Consider the following 12,263-nt stretch of genomic DNA (forward strand, 5'->3'; position numbering starts at 1 on the left):
AAGCTGTATGTGATTACTGGTCAGTTTTGTAATAGATGTCAGAGGCATAGATTTCTCCATCTCATACAGTTTTGCAACATGCTCCCAAAGGATGTCATGACCTGGTCCAAGCATGTTGAGATAACGGCTGCCACCAGGCCGGGATGCGTAAAATGAATATCTAATCGTCTGAAATCACAAATTTTAGATAATTTAAAACACAAAACTTATTATTTCTACTTACCTTAATTAAGTGTGAAGGATCCAAACAGAGAAAAATTGCCCGGTTTGCACTGTATGGATTTGGAGCAGTATAAACACCGTCATCGTTGTCCAAGGACAACTTCCTCAAAGAGACAAGATGAAAAAATTTACGGTTGATAGAATACCCATCTGCTATGACACAGTTGATATGAACGTTTTTCTTCTCACATGCACACACAATTTTCCAAAACATTAAAGCAATCCTACTGGCTGGTGTTTTGGTTGGCCACCAAGCAATCGGCATTGAAATTTCCTTTTTAATTGACCTAAGGTAAAATACTAAAACAGATGTGATCAGAATAAATTTTTTTACTTGCCTATTTTAATTTACTTTATTCCTTACCAATAATATGTGTTGCAAGCTCATTGATTTCCCATTCAACAAATCCTTTCAACTTTGCCATCTTTCATAATTAAATTTTCTTTTACTAAAATGACAAATAATATTAGAATTTCAAAAAATAACATATTCCCACAGCATACTTTTCATTTCATCCACCGTAACAAATGCTTCCACTAGCTCATTGATTTCCCATTCAACAAATCCTTTCAACTTTGCCATCTTTCATAATTAAATTTTCTTTTACTAAAATGACAAATAATATTAGAATTTCAAAAAATAACATATTCCCACAGCATACTTTTTATTTCATCCACCGTAACAAATGCTTCAACTTCTTGTAAAGCCAATGCATTAATTCCTTTCTGGGCGGGAATTTATTCCTTACCAATAATATGTGTTGCAAGCTCATTGATTTCCCATTCAACAAATCCTTTCAACTTTGCCATCTTTCATAATTAAATTTTCTTTTACTAAAATGACAAATAATATTAGAATTTCAAAAAATAACATATTCCCACAGCATACTTTTCATTTCATCCACCGTAACAAATGCTTCCACTTCTTGTAAAGCCAATGCATTAATTCCTTTCTGGGCGGGAATTAGGTTTCTACATAGCACAATATACATACAAATACACATGCATATTATATTAGTGTTAATCTTTATTACCTGTATCTTTGAATTGTCCGAACACTGGGTAAACATAAAATTTCACTTTGCAGAATGTGTCAGTAGGCTGCTGGAGATTGGCAGTAAAATTCAATCGCCCATCTTACAATGTCAGGATGATACAGCCGACTGTTTGGGGCAATGCCAGCATTTTGAAGTTGGTGGTTCATAAAAAGCTGTTGCCATTCATTAAGATCTCTTTGATTTCGACCAAATATTTTCTGTAATATAAAAAATATCAGTACTAATACTATTAATATAATTCATAGAATAAAATTTATAATATTGGGGAGTGGGTACTTACGCTGAAATGATCTTCATTGATATGATTTATTGAAGCAGTCTTACTACCTTGTTGCTGTGCTGTTTCTATGTTTACAGTTGCTATCTTTTTGTTTTCCATTTGGCAGTAATTACAGCAACTTTCTTCTGCAGAACCTGCTTTGAGGTAACATTGCAAATTCAACACAGAATTAATCAGCCTTGCACATACTTACCAAATATTTGGCAATTGTTTGATCTGTACATTTCATGCACTTTCAGAGTATTGTCAGTATTGATTATGACAGGATGGCAGTAAACATTGTCATAGTTAGTTGGAATTGGACTTGCGGTAATACCTTCGCAAACATTGCACTGCTCAAATTGCACTAAAAAAAACATTTTAATAAAGTATAGATCTCTAGTGTGTTGGTGTGTCTATTTTGCTACTAGCCAATCCTACTCATCTACAACTGCCAGTTTTACTTACATAAAAAATTGCTCAGAGATTGCTCTACAACTTGGTGTAAACGTTTAAAATAATTTTTCGGTTCTGCAGGCCTTCTGTTTGGTAACTCTCTTGGCTAATAATTGTCTGGCCTCTCTTTAAATTCTGCACTGGCCTTTGGTAAGTTGCGGCATGGTACAACACCAATGCGCAAAGACTTTCCTGTTGCCGAAGTTATTACATCTTTTTCGGCAAAATGACATTCACGAATGGCCGCACTAAAACAATATGGCATCTTAATCCTGATTGGAAAGTAAGCTTTTTATGCTGGACATTGCAACAGAACTTTAATTCACACCACTTCCCACTATGGATCTCAGTATAACATACAATGAAATAACTTCTTAAAACAAAAGCAATTACATGCATCTTACCTTTCCCTCGAGAGCATGTTTTTTATTTGGTCCTTTTTATCACAATCACGAACCGACAATAAAAATCTTGTAAGTGTTAAAAGATGTTCTTTAGTTTTTTTCATCTTTGGCAAATTCCGGGCGTTTTACTGTGAACAAGCTTCTTTTTTTTTGCTTTCCGATATGACCACGGGCACTTTGGCACTGCACAATAATGGCTGACCATAGTATTTAGTTTTAAATTCACTAATTGACAGGTCTGCGGGTTAGTAGGAGGATTATTCATTATTACATTTTCTAAATAAAATGACGCATCTTAAACAGCGGTTTGCAGATGAAGTACATTAACCGCATGCATACACTCAGTCAGTTCAACTACGGATAGCAACCTGAACTTTTACCTATCAATACAGGACTAACTTCCTAGGTGCGCTTAAAACCTTACTAATCAAGTCACCACCATGTAGTATTAAGCATGTTTACATATCGATAACCGCTGTTCAAACAGTAAACTTTCATCTAATTACGTCGCACTGTTCAATATGCTCATACAGTTTACCGATTTTGCATACGGATTACGTGAAGCGTGACGAAGAGAATAAAGAGAATAAAACTCCTCCTCGTGTCGTAACCGTATTCTCATCAACTATGGTTTAGTGTTATTCAGGTAAAGCGTGACAGCCCTGGACCACATTTGTTGTTTAGTGTTATTTAAGTAAAATTTGACATAGCCCTGGTGGAGCATATTTGTTGTTTAGTGTTATTTAAGTAAAATTTGACATAGCTCTGGAGCATATTTGTTGTTTAGTGTTATTCAAGTAAAATTTGACATAGCCCTAGAGCATATTTGTTGTTTAGTGTTATTTAAGTAAAGTGTGATAGCCCTGGAGCATATTTGTTGTGTTATTCAAGTAAAGTGTGATAGCCCTAGGGCATATTTGTTGTTTAGTGTTATTTAAGTAAAATTTGACATAGCCCTGGAGCATATTTGTTGTTTAGTGTTATTTAAGTAAAATTTGACATAGCCCTGGAGCATATTTGTTGTTTAGTGTTATTCAAGCCCTGGAGCATATTTGTTGTTTAGTGTTATTCAAGTTAGTAAAATGTGACATAGCCCTGGAGCATATTTGTTGTTTAGTGTTATTCAAGTAAAGTGCGGCATAGCCCTGGAGCATATTTGTTGTTTCTGGAGCATGTTTGTTGTTTAGTGTTATTATTCAAGTAAAGTGTGACATAGCCCTGGAGCATATTTGTTGTTTAGTGGGAGCATATTTGTTGTTTAGTTTTATTCAAGTAAAGTGTGACATAGCCCTGGAGCATATTTGTTGTTTAGTGTTATTTAAGTAAAGTTTGACATAGCCCTGGAGCATATTTGTTGTTTAGTGTTATTCAAGTGAAGTAAAATTTGACATAGCCCTGGAGCATATTTGTTGTTTAGTGTATTCAAGTAAAGTGTGACATAGCCCTGGAGCATTTTTGTTGTTTAGTGTTATTTAAGTAAAATTTGACATAGCCCTGGAGCATATTTGTTGTTTAGTGTATTCAAGTAAAGTGTGACATAGCCCTGGAGCATATTTGTTGTTTAGTGTTATTCAAGTAAAATTTGACATAGCCCTGGAGCATATTTGTTGTTTATGGTTATTCAAGTGAAGTAAAATTTGACATAGCCCTGGAGCATATTTGTTGTTTAGTGTTATTCAAGTGAAGTAAAATTTGACATAGCCCTGGAGCATATTTGTTGTTTAGTGTTATTCAAGTTAGTAAAATGTGACATAGCCCTGGAGCATATTTGTTGTTTAGTGTTATTCAAGTAAAGTGTGGCATAGCCCTGGAGCATATTTGTTGTTTCTGGAGCATGTTTGTTGTTTAGTGTTATTATTCAAGTAAAGTGTGACATAGCCCTGGAGCATATTTGTTGTTTAGTGGGAGCATATTTGTTGTTTAGTTTTATTCAAGTAAAGTGTGACATAGCCCTGGAGCATATTTGTTGTTTAGTGTTATTTAGGTAAAATTTGACATAGCCCTGGAGCATATTTGTTGTTTAGTGTTATTCAAGTGAAGTAAAATTTGACATAGCTCTGCAGCATATTTGTTGTTTAGTGTATTCAAGTAAAGTGTGACATAGCCCTGGAGCATTTTTGTTGTTTAGTGTTATTTAAGTAAAATTTGACATAGCCCTGGAGCATATTTGTTGTTTAGTGCATTCAAGTAAAGTGTGACATAGCCCTGGAGCATATTTGTTGATTAGTGTTATTTAAGTAAAATTTGACGTAGCCCTGGAGCATATTTGTTGTTTATTGTTATTCAAGTGAAGTAAAATTTGACATAGCCCTGGAGCATATTTGTTGTTTAGTGTTATTCAAGTGAAGTAAAATTTGACATAGCCCTGGAGCATATTTGTTGTTTAGTGTTATTCAAGTAAAATTTGACATAGCCCTGGAGCATATTTGTTGTTTAGTGTTATTCAAGTAAAGTGTGATAGCCCTGGAGCAGCCCTGGAGCATATTTGTTGTTTAGTGTTATTCAAGTAAAATTTGACATAGCCCTGGAGCATATTTGTTGTTTAGTGTTATTCAAGTAAAGTGTGATAGCCCTGGAGCATATTTGTTGTTTAGTGTTATTCAAGTAAAGTGTGACATAGCCCTGAAGCCTATTTGTTGTTGGTGTTATTCAAGGACGATATTTGTTGTTTGGTGTTATTCAAGTAAAGTGTGATAACTCTGGAGCATATTTGTTGTGTTATTCAAATAAAGTGTGATAGCCCTAGAGCATATTTGTTGTTTAGTGTTATTTAAGTAAAATTTGACATAGCCCTGGAGCATATTGTTTGTTTAGTGTTATTTAAGTAAAATTTGACATAGCCCTGGAGCATATTTGTTGTTTAGTGTTATTCAAGCCCTGGAGCATATTTGTTGTTTAGTGTTATTCAAGTAAAGTGTGGCATAGCCCTGGAGCATATCTGTTGTTTCTGGAGCATGTTTGTTGTTTAGTGTTATTATTCAAGTAAAGTGTGACATAGCCCTGGAGCATATTTGTTGTTTAGTGGGAGCATATTTGTTTAGTTTTATTCAAGTAAAGTGTGACATAGCCCTGGAGCATATTTGTTGTTTAGTGTTATTTAAGTAAAATTTGACATAGCCCTGGAGCATATTTGTTGTTTAGAGTGCGTTGTTTAGAGTGTTATTCAAGTAAAGTGTGATAGCCCTGGAGCATATTTGTTGTTTAGTGTTATTCAAGTATATCTGTTGTTTAGTGTTATTGAAGTAAACTTTACATAGCCCTGGAGTATATTTGTTTTTAGTTTTATTCAAGTAAGGTGTGACATAGCCCTGGAGCATATTTGTTGTTTAGTGTTATTTAAGTAAAATTTGACATAGTTCGGAGCATATTTGTTGTTTAGTGTTATTTAAGTAAAATTTGACATAGCCCTGGAGCATATTTGTTGTTTAGTGGTATTTAAGTAAAATTTGACATAGCCCTGGAGCATATTTGTTGTTTAGTGTTATTCAAGTGAAGTGTGATAGCCCTGGAGCATATTTGTTGTTTAGTGTTATTCAAGTAAAGTGTGACATAGCCCTGGAGCATATTTGTTGTTTGGTGTTATTCAAGGACCATATTTGTTGTTTGGTGTTATTCAAGTAAAGTGTGACATAGCCCTGGAGCATATTTGTTGTTTAGTGTTATTTAAGTAAAATTTTATATAGCACTGGAGCATATAGCCCTGGAGCATATTTGTTGTTTAGTGTTATTTAAGTAAAATTTTATATAGCACTGTAGCATATTTGTTGTTTAGTTTTATTCAAGTAAAGTGTGACATAGCCCTGGAGCATATTTGTTGTTTAGTGTTATTTATGTAAAATTTGACATAGCCCTGGAGCATATTTGTTGTTTAGTGTTATTCAAGTAAAGTGTAGTACATAGCCCTGGAGTCCATAAACATACGTGCAATAAGTTTTGAAACTCAATTCTTGCAACCTTTAATATTCGAGACTTGGAAAGAAATTGAAGCAGCTGCAGTTCAGGTTAGCACAGACTGTGTAATAAAAAAAAAGGTGAATAAATATGCCTTACTTAGGAATCTGCTGAAATGGATGGTGGTTTAATAGTTGATGGGGATGGAAGAGCGGATTCCCCAGGTCACTGTGCTAAATTTGGCACATATACAATAATGAATTTACGAAACAACAAATTTATTGCTCTAAATCTTGTTAGCTGATTTATACTGTGTTTTCAGAGTAATGAAGTGGCCAACAGCAAATGCCATGGAAAAAGAAGGTTTCTTGCGCAGTATTGAAAATATAAAAAGCAAAGGATTGGTTATTCAAGTCATTGTGACTGACAGGCACCCGCAAATTATAAAATACATACGTGAAGTCAACAAAACATTATTTTGATGTCTGGCATGTTGCAAAAGGTATGTTGAAAAATGATAACGGTAATTCCCCAGTTGTGTGTATGCCAGGCGAGACAATTGCCACATGCCAATAACGCGTTTTATTGTTTTGCTACACGTGTTTTTCTGTGCCGTACAAACCTCATACATCTATGTGCAATCTTGTTGTGGAGTTGAATAGAGTGTGCGTCGGGGCAATTAGGAACAGCGTCGTCGCGAGGCTGCATAACGTGAACTCGCAAAACAACTTCAACTGCCCCCCACAAATTTAACATGACTGACTTCTGTGTTTCTTAATATATAAAGCAAAAATTTGTTAACATTTTACTATTTCATATTTGTTACAGGTTACAAGTAAACCAGGGGTCAGTATGGATGGAATCTCATTTGCAAGTGGTCATTTTTCACTCTCAAATGAACTTATTTTATCGCTGGGAAAACAGCACAAGAAAAAATGGAAAGCTGGCTAAAGTACTTGGTGATGATGATGCACAGCCACCTGCCTTACGAGCACAGCCTTAGATGAAAGCAAAAGCGCCAAACGGTTGTGTGGATTGGAATCATGTGCAAGAAAATGCATAAGAAGAATGCAATACGATATCCTGGCTTTAGAAGAGTATAAAAAAAACAGTCCCGACATGGTTCATGCAATTTCACTGATAAAAAAAAACTTATTTAGCACAGCGAACACAGATCAACGAAAATGAGGCTGTTAAGAAGGTTTTGGAAAAGTGGCCATTTCTACGGTATCCTATATTTTTGCTCCAGCATTATGGTACCTTGTTTTCTTTATAAATAAAGAAGACGTGACAGATTTGCCCTGTGACATGGCAAGACGAAGTGTAGACGTCTACAGGTTTGCTTATTTTATTGTTTTATAATTCTCTAAAATAAAAATCTCGTTGGTAATGAAACATTCATTGTAGAGTTTTAAAATTGTAGAAATAAGCAAACAGTTGTTTCGACCATTGACAAAATTCAACGTGAATGTATGCTTACCGAAGTCAACAGAAATAATCAATTTCACATTTGATGAAGACCACCAGTTCTGTGTTTTTTTGCATCCAGAATGTATGCTTGATAGAATCAGAAATCAATAACTGCATACTGTGTGTACTAAGAGGTTCTTGTTGCCGTGGTAAATATTATGATCGCTAATAGTAATCTTTACAAAATGTTAATAAAGTAATGTATTTTGGCAGTTCTCTTGCAACTAGTGAGAAGTTTAAGCTGGTTGTTTTGAAGACCAGTGCTTTTGGATTGCGATGATTTTTTCCTGGGATAAACCCGCATGTTTTTGTCTTTATTATAACTTCAACATGGAGTATCCAACAAAAGCAGTCGCAACATTAGAATTTATTCAGAGGTGAGACATTAAAATTTAGCTGATAAGTACTCCAATTAACTTGAAAACCTTGTAGGTACTTTGCATGCATCAACTTTAAAGGATCAAAGTGTGCAACGTCAGGACATCACAAGCATGCCCACCTTAAAGTGCTCAGCCAAAGCTTTGCTTAAAGAGTATGATATATATATGGGCAGGCAACTGTCTAATTTCCATTAGAAAGAATTGAAATTTGGTGATTCAAATCACACAACATTGCTTTCATATGCAAAATCACGCATTTACGCTGAACATTGCCATTTAGTATTATCGCTGTTATATTTTTGTCTTAAAAAGTGAAATCAAGTTGTTTATACTTTTGATTGCAATATTCATTAACTAGGTCATTTAGGAAGAAATGAAATTGGTGAGTCAAAACACACAACATTGCTTTCATATGCAAACTCACATTTACGCTAAACATTGCCATTTAGGAGTATTATCGCTGTTATTTTTTTGTCTTATGAAGTGTTAAATCAAGTTGTTTATGATTTTGATCGCAATATTCATTAACTAGGTAGCATTGTCAACATTAACTAAGTAGTAGCATTGTCAGCATTAAAACTGTAACTTTCTTTATGACCTCAAAAAAGTTCTTTACCTATTATTCTACCAACAGTTTCCGAACGTTTCATGAGCGTTTTACTGTCTCATCCGCAAAAGGTACTGTAAAACTGCCTGTGTTTTGCAAAAATAACATGTAGTTTAACGGTAAGTTTTACTGAAATTACACTACGTGTACTAATTTACGTGTGTAATCTACTGTAAAACTACCCATCATTTCGCAGTTTTACTGTGAATGTAAACGTAAATTTTCGATTTTGAAAGCGGTTTAACTAAAATTGTACACTGTAATATTACTTTGCGAATTTAACAGCGATTTTCACATTTCTACCAGTGTATGGTTGAACATCTCATGCATTCTTTATTTAAAACAATGAAAACAATAAATGTTAAAACAACATAACTCTTGCATGAGTCATATATTGTATGAAACAGACCATTTGAACTGAATGATGAAATATTCTTGCAAATGTTGTTAAACTGTCTCTACAATGTTGTTCGCTTACATACTTTTGATCAGTACTGATGGAACCTTTTCCTATACCTATCGAAAGTTCTGATCAGCTGTGTAGTTATGGATGCACATTACAGAATTTCGAATCTAATTATTACGGGATTCGGTATTCTATTTAATGACGTCATCACACGTCATCTCATAACTATAGTAACAAATTTTTAATCTTAATAATTTAAAAAAATACGCTTCACACGAACGATTTATATATCGGTGAAATACCGGTGCTTTTTTACTTACCGATTATCGGTAGAACGTAAATATCGGTCGATAATATCGGTAAACCGATATATCGGTCGACCTCTAAATTTACTAGTTTTATGCTATTAATTGAACAAACCTTATACTTAGTTCCACCTTGTTTATGAAGGGCATGTTTTAATGCTTCACCTAATTCGAACTCCACGTCTTTCATTCTAGCAGCAGAATGTAGCTTCAGGCAAGCATCTAGATAATAATATAATTTATACAATACTGCATGAATAAAAAAATGTTTAACATTGCAGTGCCAATTAGTTTCTTAAATTAATACATTCAACCTAACACTTAAACAAAAAAACAAACCGGTTAGAATTTACAAAAAAACAAACCGGTTAGAATAAAATTCTAAGGATGCAGAATGGTAGTTTTCCCTTCCTGCCTTTGAAGCTGTGGAATGACCATAGTTGATTGGTTTGAAACCAGAGTGCACACTCTGATTTACCGCTATGGTTAATTGCGCAGACTCGTCACGCTTGAATGTGCCGATCCCATGAATTGATCGTTAATTAGAATTAGGAGCGTTTTCGCCAAACGTATATAAAACGAATAAAAGCGCTATTGAATCATTACTCAGCAAAAAATCGCGAAAAAATTAAAAAAGAAATTTAGTAGCGCGGCTACTCCACAGGAAAGCATGCATATGAGCGTGACCAATATTTTGTTGTTAATTTTTGTGGCACCGTGAAACAAATAATTTTAAAGACTGTGTTGTACGTAATATAATTCTACCGTTTTTGTAGGTAAAAGCATATTAAATTTTGTAAAAGCATATTAAATTTTATTTACAAAATGGTATGTTCAAGTAAAGCTATTCCAGCTCAGATACAGTTATCAGCTACAGATATACAGAATATTTATAATCTAGCAACAGAGATGCTTCGGCCATACCATACTTCTCATACCCCATCAGACCTAACCATGCCTCACTCAACCATGTGCAAAATTTATTGGTGAAATAATGGAGAAGTTTAATAAGGGTTCAAGTCTTCCAAAGTTGTACACTTTGTATCCAAAATATTGTTTGAATGCGTCTCAACTGCTTGGGATTTCCTCAATTTTATGCTGCACAGTTGTTGATAAAGCTGTTTGATGCAGTTGTAGGTTACAACAAAAATAAGTCAGAGAATGTAGTTGCAGGCGTAGATGCAACAGTTGTAGGTTACAACAAAAATAAGTCAGAGATTGTAGTTGCAGGCGTAGGTGCAACAGTTGTAGGTTACAATAAAAATAAGTCAGAGATTGTAGTTGCAGGCGTAGATGCAACAGAAACCGGTATAGTTTGTAAGTAAATGCTGTAGTTAAGTTGGTATACTACGTTTTAGAGATTATTGAATATATTGGAGGATTTTCATTGAGAAAAGCAAAAAAGAAATTTCCAGAATCCAGAGAGGTTATTAGTTGTTGAAATGAGTGCTTTTAAAACTTGGTTTGTTTTGGCATTGGTTCGTTACAAACACTTGTCCAAGGTTTTATTTTTTCCGAAGGTTGTGTTCCCACCTTTTATCTTTTTAATAATATTACGCTGTGATATTGCTGTCACCCGTATCCTATTTGACTAATGTCCGGATTGGTATTTCGTCGCATGTAAGACCGCTGTGACGAAACATAAAAAAGTTGTTATTGGCAGTAAGACATCTCATAGATATAACTTGTAAATAAAGTAGCAAAGGAGAAAAAGGATTGAAGCGAAACAACATTTAAAAACGTGTTTTCAATTAACGTTTCGAGTGCAGAATGGTGCGTTGGGTAAAGTTGCGTTAATATAGCCAGATTAGCCTTTCATCATCGATTAAGCGAATTGGATCCTTAGCAGTGCAAGAAACAATATTAAACCTGAGCGAATTGGATCTTTAGCAGTGCAAGTAACAGTATTAAACCATCTAAAGGGGACAATTCATAGTAAATTTGTACTTATTATAGGTTAGTATTTTAAAATGTATAATAGCCTACTTGTCCATTAGCAAAACATACTTTGCGGTACCATCGGCACCAACAACATCTCGCTCCAAGGCAATACCAACTCTCAAGCTCAAGGTTTGTTTTGCAATTAGAACACTCATCTGAAGTATAAGAGTAAGTTGTTACAATTATAACAGTTACAATTATAACAACATATTTGTATAGAGAGTAAGTTGTAACAATTATAACAACATATTTGTGAGAGTAAGTTGTTACAATTATAACAACATGTTTGTATAGTAACTACTTTGTTGCAAGAATTTAGGTTCATGTGAAAGAGTGCCAAATTTGTCTTGTGAAGTGGGGTTTTGGAATCCAAACTAAACAATTCTTGAATGTGGGTCCACAGTATCTTTGCCATCCTTATGCATGTTGTATTTGGTACCTCCTGGCTTAGAAGAGAGTACAGAGAATTTCTTGCTGTCTGCAAATCAATCAAATGAGTATATGCGTGTTTAATGTTTGTTTACAAAAAACACATTTTTTGCTAACCTTTAATAGGTGACTAGTATCGCTGATATTAAATATTGGGTTTTCAGGTCTACATGGATTTGGGGCAGCATACGACTTTACAAGAATATCCAATTTTGATCCATTTATGAGTTCAAAAAATTTCCTATTAGATGATGCTCCATCTGCGATAACGGCATTTATGTGGACATTCCTCATCTCACAGATTGTTACTGCTTCCCAAAACATTGAAGCCAGTTGGTATGCAGGAGTAGTGGTAGTAGGCCACCAGGACAGAGGAATGAAAATCTCCTTTTTGAAAGTGTTGAGGATTGCTACATACTGCATATATGTGTGGCT

The 12,263-nt window shown here is 34.5% G+C and overlaps 2 protein-coding genes and 2 long non-coding RNA genes across 6 annotated transcripts; 1 reads left to right on the forward strand and 3 right to left on the reverse strand.

Moving 5' to 3' along the window:
- Positions 1-1,146: 1,146 nt before the first annotated feature.
- On the reverse strand, positions 1,147-2,673 carry LOC149731984 (uncharacterized). Of its 3 annotated transcripts, XM_089883570.1 has the most exons (4): positions 2,400-2,673; positions 1,754-1,906; positions 1,561-1,697; positions 1,147-1,477 (listed from the first exon to the last, which is right to left on the reverse strand). In XM_089883570.1, exons 2-4 carry the CDS (start codon positions 1,782-1,784, stop codon positions 1,316-1,318), a joined length of 330 nt encoding a protein of 109 aa, XP_089739696.1. In that variant the 5' UTR covers positions 1,785-1,906; positions 2,400-2,673; the 3' UTR covers positions 1,147-1,315. The 3 variants fall into 3 exon arrangements, with proteins under 3 accessions (XP_089739696.1, XP_089739694.1, XP_089739695.1); XM_089883568.1 differs by lacking the exon at positions 2,400-2,673 and having other exon boundaries at positions 1,754-2,205; XM_089883569.1 differs by lacking the exon at positions 2,400-2,673 and having other exon boundaries at positions 1,561-1,694; positions 1,754-2,202.
- A 2,215-nt stretch (positions 2,674-4,888) lies between these two features.
- Positions 4,889-8,329, forward strand: LOC149731985 (uncharacterized). Its single transcript, XR_016385589.1, has 3 exons — positions 4,889-6,792; positions 7,119-8,137; positions 8,193-8,329. It is a non-coding gene; the product is annotated as an uncharacterized LOC149731985 (long non-coding RNA).
- Positions 8,127-10,891, reverse strand: LOC149731986 (uncharacterized). Its single transcript, XR_016385590.1, has 2 exons — positions 9,574-10,891; positions 8,127-9,263 (listed from the first exon to the last, which is right to left on the reverse strand). It is a non-coding gene; the product is annotated as an uncharacterized LOC149731986 (long non-coding RNA).
- Positions 10,892-10,894: 3 nt separating this feature from the next.
- Positions 10,895-12,251, reverse strand: LOC149731987 (uncharacterized). The gene is made up of 4 exons (XM_089883567.1): positions 11,946-12,251; positions 11,701-11,877; positions 11,445-11,554; positions 10,895-11,087 (listed from the first exon to the last, which is right to left on the reverse strand). The coding sequence occupies exons 1-4, from the start codon at positions 12,249-12,251 to the stop codon at positions 11,042-11,044; spliced, it is 639 nt and encodes a 212-aa protein (XP_089739693.1). The 3' UTR covers positions 10,895-11,041.
- Between the last annotated feature and the right edge of the window lie 12 nt (positions 12,252-12,263).

Source organism: Ciona robusta, chromosome 8 (genome assembly GCF_009617815.1).
Source record: "Ciona robusta chromosome 8, ASM961781v2".
NCBI classification, from domain to species: domain Eukaryota; kingdom Metazoa; phylum Chordata; class Ascidiacea; order Phlebobranchia; family Cionidae; genus Ciona; species Ciona robusta.

Coding starts and splice junctions, on each gene's coding strand:
- LOC149731984 (XM_089883568.1), bottom strand. CDS start 1,919: ATGTTTTTTTTAGTGCAATTTGAGCAGTGCAATGTTTGCGAAGGTATT. Junction 1,698..1,753: donor AAACAATTGCCAAATATTTG/GTAAGTATGTGC, acceptor GTTACCTCAAAG/CAGGTTCTGCAGAAGAAAGT. Junction 1,478..1,560: donor TCAATGAAGATCATTTCAGC/GTAAGTACCCAC, acceptor TTTATATTACAG/AAAATATTTGGTCGAAATCA.
- LOC149731987 (XM_089883567.1), bottom strand. CDS start 12,251: ATGCAGTATGTAGCAATCCTCAACACTTTCAAAAAGGAGATTTTCATT. Junction 11,878..11,945: donor ATACTAGTCACCTATTAAAG/GTTAGCAAAAAA, acceptor ATTGATTTGCAG/ACAGCAAGAAATTCTCTGTA. Junction 11,088..11,444: donor TATGTTTTGCTAATGGACAA/GTAGGCTATTAT, acceptor GTTTCGTCACAG/CGGTCTTACATGCGACGAAA.